Source organism: Hipposideros armiger, unplaced genomic scaffold (genome assembly GCF_001890085.2).
Source record: "Hipposideros armiger isolate ML-2016 unplaced genomic scaffold, ASM189008v1 scaffold_202, whole genome shotgun sequence".
Classification (NCBI taxonomy): Eukaryota; Metazoa; Chordata; class Mammalia; order Chiroptera; family Hipposideridae; genus Hipposideros; species Hipposideros armiger.
In genome coordinates, this window is record NW_017731552.1 from 1,407,472 (window position 1) to 1,423,056 (window position 15,585).

The 15,585-nt window shown below is 52.3% G+C and overlaps 1 protein-coding gene and 1 non-coding gene across 9 annotated transcripts in view; one reads left to right on the forward strand and one right to left on the reverse strand.

Moving 5' to 3' along the window:
* The window catches only part of DPP9 (dipeptidyl peptidase 9), a 38,302-nt gene extending 24,891 nt beyond the window's left edge, over positions 1 to 13,411 (reverse strand). For 2 of the 8 annotated variants that reach the window (XM_019653332.1, XM_019653338.1), the window contains exons 1-5: positions 13,255 to 13,411; positions 12,216 to 12,268; positions 9,245 to 9,335; positions 5,268 to 5,521; positions 1,131 to 1,243 (exon numbers count right to left, since the gene is read on the reverse strand). In XM_019653332.1, coding sequence (XP_019508877.1) covers positions 1,131 to 1,243; positions 5,268 to 5,521; positions 9,245 to 9,300 — 423 coding nt within the window. In that variant the 5' untranslated portion in view covers positions 9,301 to 9,335; positions 12,216 to 12,268; positions 13,255 to 13,411. Of the gene's footprint in view, positions 1 to 1,130; positions 1,244 to 5,267; positions 5,522 to 5,835; positions 6,293 to 6,364; positions 6,436 to 8,773; positions 8,839 to 9,244; positions 9,336 to 11,994; positions 12,136 to 12,215; positions 12,269 to 12,439; positions 12,686 to 13,254 lie in introns of those variants that run through there. The other 6 variants (XM_019653334.1, XM_019653339.1, XM_019653333.1 and 3 more) reach the window with 6 other exon arrangements.
* A 265-nt stretch (positions 13,412 to 13,676) lies between these two features.
* TRNAG-UCC (transfer RNA glycine (anticodon UCC)) lies at positions 13,677 to 13,748 on the forward strand. The gene has a single exon. It is a non-coding gene; the product is annotated as a tRNA-Gly (tRNA).
* The last annotated feature ends 1,837 nt before the right edge of the window (positions 13,749 to 15,585 follow it).

Below are 15,585 nucleotides of genomic sequence, written 5' to 3' on the forward strand. Positions count from 1 at the left end.
AGACACGACCTGACTACCTGACTTGGGTCTACACCAGAGAGAACATTGTGCTGAGCAGAGTGGGAGCAGAACCCTTGACCAGGTGGCTAAAAGGGTCCTCACCTGGAGGCCTGAGAGTGGCCAGTGGCCCTGGGGCAATGGGGGCTAGCTGACAGGTTTCCGGGGCTCACCTGAAGCAACTCCCCTCTCGGCCCACTTCTGGGCTTCCCTATGCCCCTTTCCCCACAGAATGTCTCCAAGACAGACGGGGCTGTCCTCTGTACCACAGCACGGAGGAGATGAAATGCTCTTCCCTGGTTCCCAATTCCAATCCTACAGACCCCCACCCTGCCCCGCACTCTTCACCACCCCTTTCTGCTAAGAGCATTCGATCTGAGCCCACCCAACCCCAAACATTCAAACTTTCTGCACAGGGCGGGGGCAGGGCAAATTTGGGACCACCTGACCACCCAAACGACTGATGCTGGGGATGTCCAGGCAGGTAAACTATTGTGGACACCACGGAGGTGTCTCAAGAATTCTGAGGGTGATGTGGAGATGCGCAAGAATAATGACAAGAAACACATTTTAAAAAAGAACCCAAAGCAAGGTTATCCCCATTCTGTGACAACAGCAACCTGAATACAAGTTCGTGGGCTTGGGGACTAAAAGGGACAGACAAAAGGGAGAGCTGTTGTGTTGGCATGGAGAAATTCAGTGTGTGTCACCCCCCCCCCCAGTATTGTAATATTACTTCTACAGTCGAAAAAAACTAAACAAACATACACCAATGCAAAACACACTCTAGTCCTTCACCCACCATCTTCTGCCTGGAATCAAGCCAATGCTAGATGGCATTATTAGCCAAGTCTTCATAAAAGGGCCCTGACCTAAGTTAATTCAAGTCTTTGGAGAGGCATTTAAAAGGAAGAGATGATTTGATACGCATTCTTATCCAAAGCCTAGACCCTGTGGCTGGAGCACAGATGGGGAGGGGAGTCCAGAGCTGGACACTCTTCTCTGCAGGGTGTGCGTGAGCTGAGTGGCAGGCTGGGCCCCTTGGGGTTGAGGGAAAGGTGTGGAAATGGTGTGCAACCTGATGATGAGGCCTGTGCCTGTCTCCCTCGCAGAGCCCGACAGGTGCAGCTCACCTGGAAATGGTCCAGCATTTGCTTCCAGGACAGGAGCAACAGAGCCTCTTTCCGGACTTTCCTGGGGATCTCGGAGTAGAGGAGGGAGTTCTCTCGGCTGCCGTAAGGCATCCCTTTGGGGGAGAGGAAAACAACCAGAATGGGTGACCTGGCCAGGGACAGGAGGGGGTCTCAGGTGGAGGCTGGCCTCAGGCTGGGCCCAGCTGGTTCCTTTTGCTCCTATGTCATCCTGCCAGCGCATCCTGGCTGCACACCCCACCCCAGACAAGCTACAACTGCAGGTTTAAGCACGCCAGCAGTAGTGACAGGGTCTTCCATTGCTGAGATGTTTGTGCTAAATATCTTGGCCTAAATTACTGAAGAGACAGCACACAAGAGAACAAAAAAAGGGTGATCAACTAGCTTCTCGATATGGCAAGTGACATGGGTTTTCCACTTACGATAAAGTTTGCTCATAAAGTATAGTCAGTAAAAGAACATATTTAGAGAAAATTACTAGGTTAGTAAGGGTTCCTTTCAAAATTGATTGAAGGAAAACACAGTTAATTTAGATGTGCAGCTGGGAAATAGTCACACTTTGATCTCCAACGACGCTTTCAGCTGCTTCGACCTGCCTGGTTCCCAGCTAGAGGCAAACATGACACTGCTGGGCTGGGCTGCACATGCGTGTGCTCTGGGCAGCCTGTCCACAGGCCTCTCTGGGAGAGCCGGAGCTTTCCAAACAGGAAGCCAAAGGGGCGGCCTTGCCAAGGACATCAGGGCTGCCTCCCTCCCCAGCAGATAAGTAAGTGATGACACCAAATAGCCTAAGCCAGCACATTCCCTGGATGACTGTCCTCAGCACCTGGGACGGTGCCTGTCCGCGCAAGGCAGGGTTCTGAGATGACCGATGACCGCCACTGATTTCTGCCATCGCTGCCCCTCTCCTGCCTTCTCTTACCAGCTCTACTCCATCTTTAGGACCAGCACACTGCCCCCACCTCCAACCCTCACTGGTGTGGCAGGTGGCCCAGGCCTGCGTGAGTACCACCGCCACCCCTGTGTGCTGTGTCCCGAGAGGCCAGACTGGTGGGGGCATGTGGCCCTGGACCTGGACACAGGACACGAAGACACAGTGGTCTCGTATTTTCCCTCTAAGGGCCCCCAGAGCTGTCTGGGGCCCTGCGCCCTCCCTGTTTGACATGGGATGCCCATGTGTGGTGGGGAGGAGCCAACCCACGTGAAGCGGAAGCCAGAAAGAGAGGGTTTTCTGACGCTGCAGTTTGAGCCCTGGAACCTGAGCTGCCCCAATCCCATCTTCCTGGCAGCAGCAGCCGGCAAAGTCCCTTCTCTGCTCCATCCCGAGTGCACTGGACTTTATCAGGTACGTTTGAAAGAGCCTGCCCTAGGGACCTGGTGATTGGCTCCACATGCCCCAAACGGCACAAGGAGGCAGAGGTCCCGGGGGAGCAGAGGGGGCGGATGGCGGTTAGAGCAGCCAGCTGTGCATCACGTTTGGGGGCCCTTTCTGTTCTACCCACAAAGTCTGCTGGCTGCCAGCATTCGCCTGGGTGCTGGGCTAGTGCAAAGCCATATTATAAATACTGAATGGCTCTAGGGAGGCCTGCCCCAGGAACTTGGGACATGAAGTGAGGTCAAGGGTACCCCCAAGAGTGTTAGTGATACAAACTGAAATCAGCTCAAGGGTGAGCAATGTCACCTGAAAAAAGGCGGTACAGCTCTGGGCACACTTTGGGGTCTTTGCTGCCTCCACAGCCTATGTCTTGAGCTACCCCGATACACTGAAGTGGGCCCTCAGAGCCTTCTGTGGACTTCAGGCACACACCCAATCCAGCCAGACAAGCACACAGGCCGCTGCCTACTGTACATGTAGACCCATGCTGAGCCAACCCGATTCCTTCTCCCAGAAATTTGGAGAAAGCTCGTCCATTTCTGCTGGTGGTAGGAACACTCCTAGAGGTGTAACCCTGGGAGTGGAAGGCAGGTGGGCAGTGAGGGTGGACCAATGGAGAAGAATATACGCAGGGCAGATGCCTGGGCTCCACGCGGCTTGGGGTACCACATCATGAGGTCCGGGGTGGGGAGTGGAGGGGCTCCCTGAGATGCCCTTGAATTCTTACTACAAGGTACACTTAATAGCTCAAAGGACCTTGGAGGATTTCTGTCCCTTAAAGCAGCCCTGTGGCTGGCTGAACAATGGCTTCCAAAGATGTCTGCGTCCTAATCACAGAACCTGTGAATATGTTGCCTTCTGTAGAGAAAGGGACTTTGCAGGTGGGATTAAGTTAGGAATCTTGAGCTGGGGAGATTAGCTTAGATTATCTAGGTAGGCCTTACATGTAATCACATGCCTTGAAGGAAGGAGAGGGAGATTTCAGACACAGAAGAGGAGGCGGTGATATGACAATGTGACCATGGAGGCAAAGATAATAGTAGTGTAGCTGTAAGCCGTGGAATGCTGGTGGCCACCAGAAGCTGGAAAAGGCCAGAAACGGATCCTCCCTTAGAGCCTCCGAGGGAGCGCAGCACGGCCCTGCCAACACTGATTTCGGCCCAGAGAAACTGAGTTCAGAATTCTGGTCTCCAGAACTGAGAGAATAAATTTCGGTTGTTTTAAGCCATCAAGTTGGTAGTGATTTATTACAGTGGCCCAAGGAAACTCATACAAGTATCCTGACCAGGACAGAGAAAATGAGAGAAACGGGTCAGGGGGCCATGAAACTGCAGGAAAAAAAGAGGCAACAGCCCACCAGAGGCCATGACTCTTGGCCACTTTCAGTCCTAACAGCCAGGCTCCCCCTTGTCTAAATGAAATGTGAAGCACATCCAGCCCCAATCTCTCCTAGGCCAGAGCTGGCAAACTGTTTTCCTTACAGGGCCAGATAGCAAATATTTTCAGCTTCGTGGGCCATTATGACCTCTGTTGCAACTATGCTGGAAAGCAGCCATAGACGGAATGTAAACGAGTGGGCGTGCTGGGCGCCAGGAAAACCAGATTTCCAAAAGCAGCCGGCCATCGTTGCTGACCCTCATTCTAGACCATTCCTCTTGCTAACTCTGTGCTTGCCAAACCAACATCTGGTTTCCATGTAGGTCTCTATGGAGAGGGCCTGCACTGACTGGGGGAAGGGGAGAGCCATCTGGTGTCCAGCTCGGTCACAGTCATTAGCCCGGGGTCAGCCTCAGGCAGAAGATGACCTTCATTCATTCATTCCATCTTTCACTCTAATATTGACTGAGGGCCTGACCAGGAGCAGGCCCTGTCCCGGGGACTGAGAATACAGAGACTGATCCAACCAGGAGAGTGCTGAGGTTGAAAACCTGCCTTGGGTCAACAATCATGTGTCACGCTGCTTTCAAACACGCTTGGAACTGTTCCGATCTGCCCTTTGAGACCTATAGGCAAAGTAGGGCAACAATCATTCGCTCAGCAGATACTGACTGCCCACCTACCAGGAGGCCATAGGTGCAGGAGGCCTGCTCCACGCCCTGAAGGCTATCATATGACCAGGCAGGGGACACAAATGCGTAAAACAACTGCAGATGTGTAGAAAGTGCTACTCCAGAGGCACATGCTCGGAGGAGGAAGTAATTAGCAATTAACATGCTTATCCAGGTATCTAGGGCAGGGATAGCAAAAAACGTGGCAGGCCACCCTCTGTCACTAACCCACAGGGCATATGGCAGCTTTCCATGAGCCTCAGGAGCCTTCTTAACGTCACTCCACAGCCACCGCCTACTAGAGTTACTTGTGACTCCCACTGCATAAGCCAAGCCCAGCCCAGCCCAGCCCAGCCCAGCCCAGGAGCTGGGAAGTGACTCAGGGGTGGGCCCAGCTGACTGGTACTGGAAACAATCTCAGTGGCTCAGGCCCATATACCAGGCCCAAACCATAGCACTGTGCAACACAGATGGCATGGGACTGCCCTATTTAGAGGACCCTTGGGCCAGACCTTCATTGTAAACTCATGTCACCATGGGTGGCATGACAGTTTGCTCAGGGCCAGACCCATCTATTTGGACCTTCTAACTAAGAGTACCAGCTCACCTCTGGAAACTACAGGACTTAGTAACAGCCGTCCCAGAAGCACTGCCTGAGGGAGCCTGGAGGGCCCAAGGGGACACTGGAGGGCTCACCTAGGTAGTAGAGGCGGTGGGAGTGGGGGCTCGACTCGTCCGTCTTCTGCACGAACTGGAAGTCATGCGGGGCCTTGTTGACGATCAGGCCCGAGTTCTTGCGGCTGCCGTGGATAATGTTCCGGAGCCCTTCCCATGAGTGCTTTTGCACCTGGAAGCGGGATGCCGGGTCCTCCATCTCTACCGCGTCGCCCCGGTCGGACGTCAGTGACCCAGTGGCCATCCTGTCCGCCCCCTCAGAATTCAGCGAGAAGCTATGAGGAGGAAGGGACAGGTGGGAAGACAATGAGAAGAGAAGTGGTCCCTGAGTTCCATATATAAGCTGCCTCCTCAGCAGACACCCTGATTCTCCCAGTCAAGCCCCACACCATGCAGCTTTCCCTGTCCCTCTAAATATTTCTCAAATTGTTCCACCATGAATGTTAAGATCTAAGCCACCGTCACCTCTCGGCTGAATAAATGCAACTGTCTACAGCTCGACTCTGCATATCCAGTGTAAATCTGATCCCATCACTTAGAACACTTCCTTGCTTTCCCACAGCAACCTAGAGTAAAAACCAGTCCTCACCTTGGCCTTCAACGCTCTTTCCTCTGACCTCCACCAGACTCTTGAACCTCTTCCCATCATCACTATGGCCCAGGAGACCTGGCCTTCTCCCGGCTCCTCAAACAGGCCAGATTCCTTCCCACGTCAGGGTCTTGGCTCATGCTGTCCCTTCTGCCTGGAACACTTTTTCTTCTCTTTACTCAACGAATGTCTAATCAGATCTCAGCTTAACTATCTGTCAGATCCTCAGAAACCTTCTATGACCATCCATAATGAGCTGCTCTCTCCAGCAATCTTTCACATGCGACCTGGCTGCCTGGCCCTCAGAGCATTAGTCACAACGGTTGTCTGTCGATCGCCTGTCTCCATGTCTGTCCTGTTCATGGCTGTGTCCCCAGGACCTCACGTGGCCCTTGGCACAGTGGGCATGCCACAGAGAGCCATGGGAGACACACTCGCCCATGCACAGAAGCCTGAGCACAGAGAATTAATCACCAAACCTCATCATACGTGCCATCAGCTTGCTGTCCTGCAGGGGAAACTCTTGTACCTCATCAGTGGCACTCAGAGCAGCAGGCAGATATTTGCCGGGGACGGGAGAACTCCAGGTGAGAGGATGATGCGCACACCTCCCCTCAGAGGCCATACCTCTCTCCTCCCACTCCAGGAGCAGATGTGGGCATACAAAGGCTCCCTCCCTCCCCCGACCCTCTATGCTGAGCACACTTCTTGACCACACTGGACTGGCCCGGCAAATATTTGTTTTAGGGAAATCTAAACACAGCCGTGGGGACCTGGTTGTGGAAGAGCCAGGGTCGTCTCGTGAGGCCAGCCAAAGTAAGCAGGCTGGCCCTGGTTTCCTCTGGGGCACCAAATGGCTGAGGGCCTTGCTGGGTGCCAGGACTGGGTGCTCTGGGATTAGCAGCTTTGTGAGCACAAGTCCACGTTCACTTGTCGGAAGTGGGACGTGAAGCTATTGCTGCACCTGTGGCTGGGACGGCATAGGTCAAGGGCTTTAGACAAGCGACCGGCAGAGCTGTGCCCCCGTCCTTCACTCAGGTGCCCTCTGATTCCTGGAAGGCTTTGCCCCCTACCAGTGGGACCACTGAAAGACAAAGGACCTCTGCCTGCTACAAGAGGTAGGGGCACAGAGGGACACGAGAAGGGTACCCATGGCTTCTGAGCATCCATTGCAGGCTGATCTTCCAAGTTTCCTTTCTAACTCGATTCCATAACAGATGGGAAGAGCAATGCTTCCCCCGCAGCTCAGTGCTACATGACCCCGTCGGAGCTTGTGGGGTGCAGCGCTGGCGTATCCTGCCCCCCAGCCAGAAGGAGCAGTCAGTTGAGCCCCTCCTGCAGTGGCTTTAAAGACACAGACCACAGGTCAGCAGAGCCTTCAGGGCTCTCGAGTCAAATAAACCAAACTCAGAGAAGGCAGGAGGTTCACTGAGGGGTGTCAGGCGGGGGTTGGGGTGGGGCTGGGCTGGCACAGCGCTCCAGAACCCACATGGCCCCAAGTGCTGCCAGCAAGCCCAGAAAACCAAGCCAGGGGAATTCCTCTCACTGCCTAACCCTTCCAAACTGCCATTACAATTTAAGCCTCGCTTACAGCAGAAAAACAGATCGTGACTTCCAGGGCCCCCAAAGGGGACCCCAGAAGCTAAAAGCCTGGTTAAAGCACTCACAAAATCACATGGCTTATTTCCACAACAAACAGTGGTAAAAAAGATCTTGCCTCCAATCACTGCAGAGAGCCCAAGGAGCAACAATGCGATCCAGGAGATGAGATATGAAATGAAACATCACGAAAAACTTCTAAGAATCTTCTAGATGCGGCCGGGCAGCCTGAGCTCCCAGACAGGCAAAGGCTTGGTGCTACAGCCTGGCCCTCACTCACCTCTCTCCTCCCCACAGGGCAAAGCCCTGGCTGCGGGGAGACACTGGGGGAAGAGGAACAGGTGGACGAAATGGGGCCCTGACGAAGCAAGTCAGTGCCAGCCCTTTCCCATCCGGTGCCAGCCTGTGCTGGGCTTCTCCAGTCAAGAGTTTACACAGCTGGGAAATGAAATTGGATTGCAAGCCACTTAGGCCAGGTCCACCTACACTTTCCTTCTGCCAACCGATAGGGTGCCTCACAGCTCGTGGTGCCACCAGCAAACTACACAGGACCTCCCGGTTCAGTCATTGTCACGGCCCGTTGGAAGTTCTGTAATCTCTGTCTGAGTTGGTGCTCCAAGAGCTGGGGCCACCGCCCCCTGGGGCATCTGCCAGAGACCCAAGCAGGGCCTGTGATAAGGGAAACAGGAGGAAGGCAAGAAGGAACTGTGGATTCTCGGTGCTGGCTACAGGTCTGCAAGAGTTCAGGCTGACCACAGAGTGATAAGTCAAGAAGGAAGGTGGGCGCTAGGCAGGTGCCAGGCAAAGGGGAGGTGAGGGGTGGGGGTCTATGCTCCGGAGGGAGTGGCCCTCAGGACACTCGCTGTGTGTCTGCAGCTGAGGGTTCCCAGGATACAGCAGGCCACCCTCTGCCTGTTCCTGTGCTGCTCCTGCATAGCCGGGGCCTCCAGCTTTGACAGCCAGCTATACAGTCAGCTTGCAGTCCAGCCTGAGCCCACCCGTGAGAAGGGAGGCATATGAGAAAGGAGATGCGGGTCCCCTCACTAACCGACCCCCTGCCGCATTCACCCATCAGACATGGGGACTGCCTGTTTTCAGAGCTTGCGTCTGGGGAACAAATCACCATGCTTAACATCATGCCTGTCTTCCAGAACCATCTTCAGTTCCCTTCCTGCCTCCCCAATGACTTGTGCTCAATAAAAGCAAACGAGCCTGAGAGTGTTAGAAAACTGATACTGACATAGGTCAACTCAGTCGAGGAATTCCTGTGGTCCCTTCATCTTGTGCCAGGCCCCAGACATGGAATTTCCCAAATGCCCAGGTCTGTGTGTATAATTACCTGTAATCCTCACTGTAACCTTGGGTGGTGCATTCTGGGATCAGCTCCATTTGGGAGACTGGAAAATGGGCTCAGAGAAGTCAAATGGCCCCACCAATGTCACCCCACAAGAAAGGGGAGGGGAGCCCAAGTCTGTTGGATTCAAAACCCACGTCCTAACTACCAGGCCAGTGTTCTCAACTAATCCGTCCCCAGGGGACACTGAACAATGACTGGGGTGCTCCTGACATCAAGTGGGTGGGGGCCAGGGATGCTGCTCAACACCCCACAAAGAGTGATCTTGCCCTGCTGTCAGCAGTGCCAGGGCTGAGAAACCCTGCACTAGCCCACGCTGCCACCTTATGCAAAAGAGTCAAAACTTCACTTTGAGTAAATGCAGACATGTAGGGGGTGGGGGAACCGAAGGCATCTCCCCAAACCTAAGACTGCAATGCCCCCAGCAACCAGGGCTCCCGCAGCTGTGCCCCTTACCTCCTCCAATTTCCTGTGTTTGCGTTGTCCAGGCGCAGCTTCTTAACCGTCCGCATTAACCACTTGGCTGACCTCAGGTGGGTGGGGGAGCCTGGGAGGGGAGAGACCACAGGGTTGCAACTCCTAGCAGGCAGCCCAGAGGTGCACGCTCTCCCCCTTTTCTCCCCCCTCCCATTTCCCCAGGCAGCCTTCCATGCCTCGGGGAATACCCAAAGCCAAGGGCACTCTGATGAGGCAGACGATTTGGGCCCTGCCCTGAAATTTGAGAGGTTGCCTGGCATTTGCCAGATACTAGCATCTTTTTGCCGAGGGGTTCTCCCAAGGTGAAGTTCCTGAGAAGATGGGAGTATCAAATGACTCTGAGGATGCCATCCACAGACACTTGCCAGAAATGAAATAAACCCAAATTCTCCATTGTGGCTGCTCCTTGATGGACTTCCTGACCTCACCTACTCCCCTGCCCTTGACTATGATCTCTAGCACGCTGGCCTTCCTCTCCCCTAAACAGACCGCTCATTCCTACCTCAGGGTCTTTGCATTGGCCAGTCCCTCTACCTAGGACACATTTTTCCCTGCTTTTTGTATGACCTGCTCCCTCTATCTTTCGGGTCCCAATATCACCTCTTCAGAGGTCTTTCCTGGCACCCAAACCAAAGTTGCTACCTTGTCACCCCCATCACAACACCTGGTCTTTCTGCACAGCACTCACTCTAGGAGAGTGGTTCTTAATGGGGGCGATTCTGCATTCCAGGGGACCCTTGGCAATGTCTGCAGATATTTGTGGTGTCACCACTGATGGGGATGGGAGCATGCTACTGATATCAAGTTAGTGAAGGTCAGGGATGCTGCTCAACACCCCACATTGCCCAGGACAGTCCCCCACAACAGAGACTGATCCGACCCCAATGTCAGCAGCGCTGAGGGGGAGAAACTCTGCATTCATTATTTGGGGAAAAAATTGAGTTCGATCCTTAGGATCACACTATGCAGCACCCAAATAAATCCCCAATGGTCAGATGGGGATTTATAAACCAGAATGACCCCCAGCATCTGTGAGTCACCTCCATCTTCCTACTCAGTTCATGTTTTTGTTTTTGTTTTTTTTTAGCTGAGCCATCCTGCCACCTGTTGGCAGCTCAGCGACTGCTCAGCTCGGGCTGGACTCGAACTGTTGTTGCTCAGAGCTCAAACTCTTGAGCGAGCTCTTAACCAACTGAGCCACTCGGTCAGCCCCAGTTCATGTATTTAAATGTGTGCAACATCGTAGGACCTCAGAAGGTCAAATGATTATAGAACACAGTGCCTCCTGGGGAGTCAATAGAATCCTCTAACCCAAGGGATCTCAACCAGGGCCTATTTTCCCCGCCAGAGGACATTTTTAGTTGTCATGACTGGGAGGCATGTTACTGGTAATCTGATTGGAGACACAATCCCACAATGCACAGGATGGCCCCCTCTCCCACACACTGCAAAGAATGACCTGGCCCCAAATAGCACTGGTTCTGAGGCTGAGAACCCCTGCTCTGGGTGAGTGAGCACTCCTCACTGGGATGCCAGCTCCAAGGGGTCAGGCCCATATCCATCCTATTCCTGATGTATCTTTTTTTTTTTTTAAAGGTTTTTTTTTTTTTAATTGGGGAATTGGGGGAGGGGAACAGACAAGTTGCTATCCTTTTGTTCTTCAGTCTAGTTGTGGAGGACCTTGCTTCACTCGCCCATGTTAATATTATCATTGTGCTCTTCCAAGCTGAGGCAGATCGGTTGCGAGCCTCTGGACGGCTGCTCACAGCAGCTCTTGGCAGCTCACACTGGCTGCCAGCTGCTCATGCTAGCTGCCGGCCACACACAGTAGCTTATGGCAGCCCACTGCAGCAGGGGCTGCAGCCTACGCCATCGCCGGCGACTCACGGCAGCTTAGCTCCAGGTCAAGCTGTTGTTCACCATCTTAGCTGTAGAGGGCAGTGTCACTCACTGGCCATCATGTGGGATCTGAACTGGGGCCCTGCTGGTCAGAGCTGGTGTCCCAAGCCAGCTCTTAACCAATGCGCCACTGGGCAGGCCCCTTCCTGATGTATCTTGAGCCCAGAGCAGTGCCTGGCACATAGGAAACACTCAAACATTTTAGGTTGAGGGAAAGTCACCGTCCTCACTTGAATGCTGTCTGAAGTGAAAGGGACCACTGGTTTGATCAGCACCCAACCACCTTCTCGACAACCTAGGGTCCCAGGGTGACAGGCAGATGCCCAGTTGCTTAAAGAAAGCTGGATGGAGATCATACAGAAAAGGTGAAGCAACATGTCACCATAAAGAACCCATAGCTTCACTCTCAGTGCAGTGGTGAAAAGAGTGGATGTCAGAGAGATATTGGCTCAGATCCTGACTCTGCCACTATGGGCTGTGTAACCTTGAGGAAGTCACTTAACCTCTCTGTGCCTCAATTTCTGCAGCTATAAAATGGGACCGCAGGAGGGCTACTCTGAAGATTAAATGAGACTGTGCAGATAAAGCACCTGACATAGCAGAAACTATATGACTGCCAATATTGTCAACTAAACAAGTTATTTAGTATCACACCAAGGGGAGAACTGGATCAGAATTGGACTAAAGTCCCTTTCAGGCCCAAAATGCACTTGTTGACCAAACGCCAGGCACTGTGTTAGGTGTGGGAAGGTGCAGCCACACCTCTGCCAAACCTAGCTGGAATCAGCACCCTCCCCTTTTCCTCCCCCAGTGTTTCAGGGGGTTCTTACCAGGGTCGCTGGAGGGGGGTGCTGGATGGAAAGAAAAGTCTCCAGCAAGAGTGCACAAAGCTGTAGCGACTGGCCCGGGTCCCAGCCAACGGTCCTATCGGGCAGTGACCCCAGAGTTACAGAAAACCACTTCCTGCTGACTTCTATATCCTGGAGCAGGCAAATGAATCTCACCAGCCCACACCCAGCCTTCCTGGCCGCCCCACCCCAGCACAACTGACCTTCTAAAGGGTCCAGAAAGTTTCCATTCCAGCTGCAGGCATGGGACACAGACCTTGACAGAGTAAATGTGTCATTAATGAGGTGGGTTAATGGAGGGACTGCCTAACCACTTGCTCTACTTCCACTGGGAGTGTGGATTGTTGGACTTGATTTCTCTCTACCTTAACTGATTCTAGCCACGCCTCACAGCCCTGTGATGCTGTCTGCATGCCCTGAACCGCACCTAGGGGAAAGGTCCTCCCACGGAGCCCAGTTCTCCCAGGACTCAGCCAAGGATGACAGGGATTGGTGACCACAGTGCAAGTCTGGGCTTTAGTCCCAGCTCCTCGAAAGCAGGTTCGTTCTTGCCGCTGAAGCAAGTGACTTCCTCACGGTGGGGGATGGAAAGGTTGACAGGAGTCGTGGGAACAGGCCGCTTCCGATGGCACAGCGGCAGCATGGATGGGAAAGTGTCAAGGGTGGTCTGAAACTGTGGGAAGAAGGTGGGCGGCTGGACAGGCCTGGGAGGGGAGAAGCTGAGAGAAGGAGCTGGACCCTGTGGGGATGTGGGTGGGGGGAGACCAAGCACTGGGGAGGAGGCAGGACGAGGGTCAGGAAGATGGACTCTGCTTTCATACAGAGAACATGTGTTTGTATGGGGAGGGGGAAAGGTGGGGGCCTCCAGAGCCTGAAAGGAAAGGAGGGCGTTCTTGGGTGAGGCCAACCCCGAGGGGGCCAGAGCCAGGTGGCTTGGGCAGCGATAGAATGGGTAGAGTGGCAAGGCCCGGCCGGGGAGAGAATGAGAGGTAGCCCAGGCAGAGGAGTGGGGGAACGAGGAAGACGGGGTGAGGAGGAGCCGGGGCGTAGAGAAAACCGAGGTAGAGACTGGAACGACCGGGAGTCCGGTGCACGGCGGGGCCAGTATGCGGGAAGGCAGGGGCGGAGGGCACCGGGAAGGCCTGTCAATGGCGGGTCCAGGGTCAGGGTTAAGGTGGGGCCGGTCAATGGGGGGTTCAGGTTCGAGGCCGAGGCGGGACAGGGCGCACGGGTGCTGCTCACCGGGGCTCGGGGCTGGCGCGGGGCGGTGGCCAGGCAAGGCAGGGCTTCCCGGGGCCGGAGGAGCCTCAGGCTCGCGACTCCATGCCAGGGATTGCGGCCCCGGAAGTGGAGGGCGCGGGGGACAGCGGAGACGGCGGACACGGGGGAACCAGGCGGCTCAGGCCCCTTTGACCCGGAAGTCAAGCTGCCCAGGCGGTGGCCAGGGATTGGCCACCGCCCGGCCGGCACCAAGGCTGCCTCGGCACTGGGGGGAGACGTACAGGCACGGCCCTCGAGGACAGTGGCGTGGAACGTCCCATGGGCGGTGTCTTCTGGTGCTTGCAAAGACGCAAGGAAGAAACACCCACACATAACTTGGTATCGTCCAGCCAATCCAATCATTTTTCTACTAAGGTTTCCTGAATGAGGAGATGTCGGCCAGGGCGTTGGTGGTATAGTGGTTAGCATGGCTGCCTTCCAAGCAGTTGACCCGGGTTCGATTCCCGGCCAACGCAAGGTGTTCTTGTGGCTATTCTTCGTTTAACTTTACCTATTTAAAATTTTCTAGTGAAGTTATGGAACTAGAATTGCTATTACTTTGTAGTAACTTTTAAATTTCAATAATAATTTCTAAAACGACAGAGGACAGGAGGAAGAAGTAATGTAACCAGAATCCTTATTACTGTTACTCTGAAGTAAAATTTAAAATTCTGTTATAAGCAAGGACGACAATTCTGTTTCCACCCAGGATCCAACTCGGGACCTTTATGCATGTGAGGCAAACGTGATAACCATTACACTACAGAAGCAAGTAGAGTTCAGACTTCTTGAGATCACTATAAAAAGATAATGTCACAACAATTATTACACCGTAGTTCCTGAAATGAACAGTTTCTTTTGGTTGCTGTAGTCGGAGATGATTTCCACTTTTTCCATCACTCTACTTGATGTAGTGGAAGATGGAAGGAGGAAAATATGCAATAGACATACCAAACATACGTCTTTATTACTTTATCGTCAACACATGTCCTATTAAAGCAAAGACAAAAATTGCTCACAAACCCATTCTGAAGCTAGTGTTTCATTAATTCACCTCATAGCATCTTTATTGAAAATATCACCTGAGTGTCTACAGGTATTTACAATGTTCTATGAGCCCAAGTCACTTTCTAAAAGAACTTCCTGAAAAGTATTTTATTATTTATTTATTTTAGCTGATCCATCCTGCCACCTGTTTGTTAGCAGCTCAGCTCAGGAATTTAACCAGCAACCCTGTTGCTCAGAGCTCACACTCTTGAGTGAGCTCTTAACCAACTAGAGTCATTTGGTCAGCCCTGTGAAGTATTCTTATCATCTGCATGCTAGGTGCAGGAAATTTGGAAGAAAAAAACCAAAAACACAAAAAAGCCTGATATAAAAGATAATTAAAGTCACTTTTCATCTCATAACCCAGAGCTAACTTTTTGCATTTTAAAGAGGTCTTCTGTTTGTTTGTTTATTTGTTTAAGTTAATGGAAGGAAAGGGAGGTTGTGGCAAGAATTTAGGATCAGACTGCTGTAAAATGTGTTTCCTCACCACCACAGGGCCAGGATTAGGGTGAGAAGAGTAAGGCACTGGCTTCAATTGCAAAAACTAAGGGGGAAAAACTGAATAATCAAGACAAATAATATTTTAATGCACTATTCTAAAGTATCACATTAATAACAGAATAACCCCATAATGAACAAAATACCAAAATTTTAAATCAAGACAGGTTTTGGCAGTGTCTTGCCAAACCATATTGGAGTCTGAGGCAGGTGCAAAAATGTGTGCCCCTCTATACTTGTTTTTACATATTTTTAATGGCTATTTTCCCCCAGAACATTATTTAAAAGATAATGAAACTTAAAAGTAGGTATATTAAAAAAATGTTAAGAAGTTATTATAATTTTACTTTCCTGCATCTAATGGAAGCAAACACTTTATAACATTTTCAACATCTACTTCTGGGGAGGAAATTAGCCATTAAAAAGATACATAAAACATATACTGAGAGACACATATTTTTCATTTTGCCTCAGAGCCCAATTGTCACATAGTAATATATCTTAATACTTTGTATTAGTTTCCTACCACTGCTATGACAAATTACCACAGACACTGGCTGAAAACAACACAAGTTTATCTTACAGTTCTGGAGGTCAGAAGTCCAAAAATTGGTCATAGGGGCTAAAATCAAGGTGTGGGAGGGCTGGTTCTTCTGGAGGCTCCAGGGGAGAATTTGCTCCCTGTTGCCACGCAGCTGTCCAGCCGTCTTCCCCCCGTGCTTACCCCTAAACTGACCCTTTTGAGGACACTGCTCATATACTTTG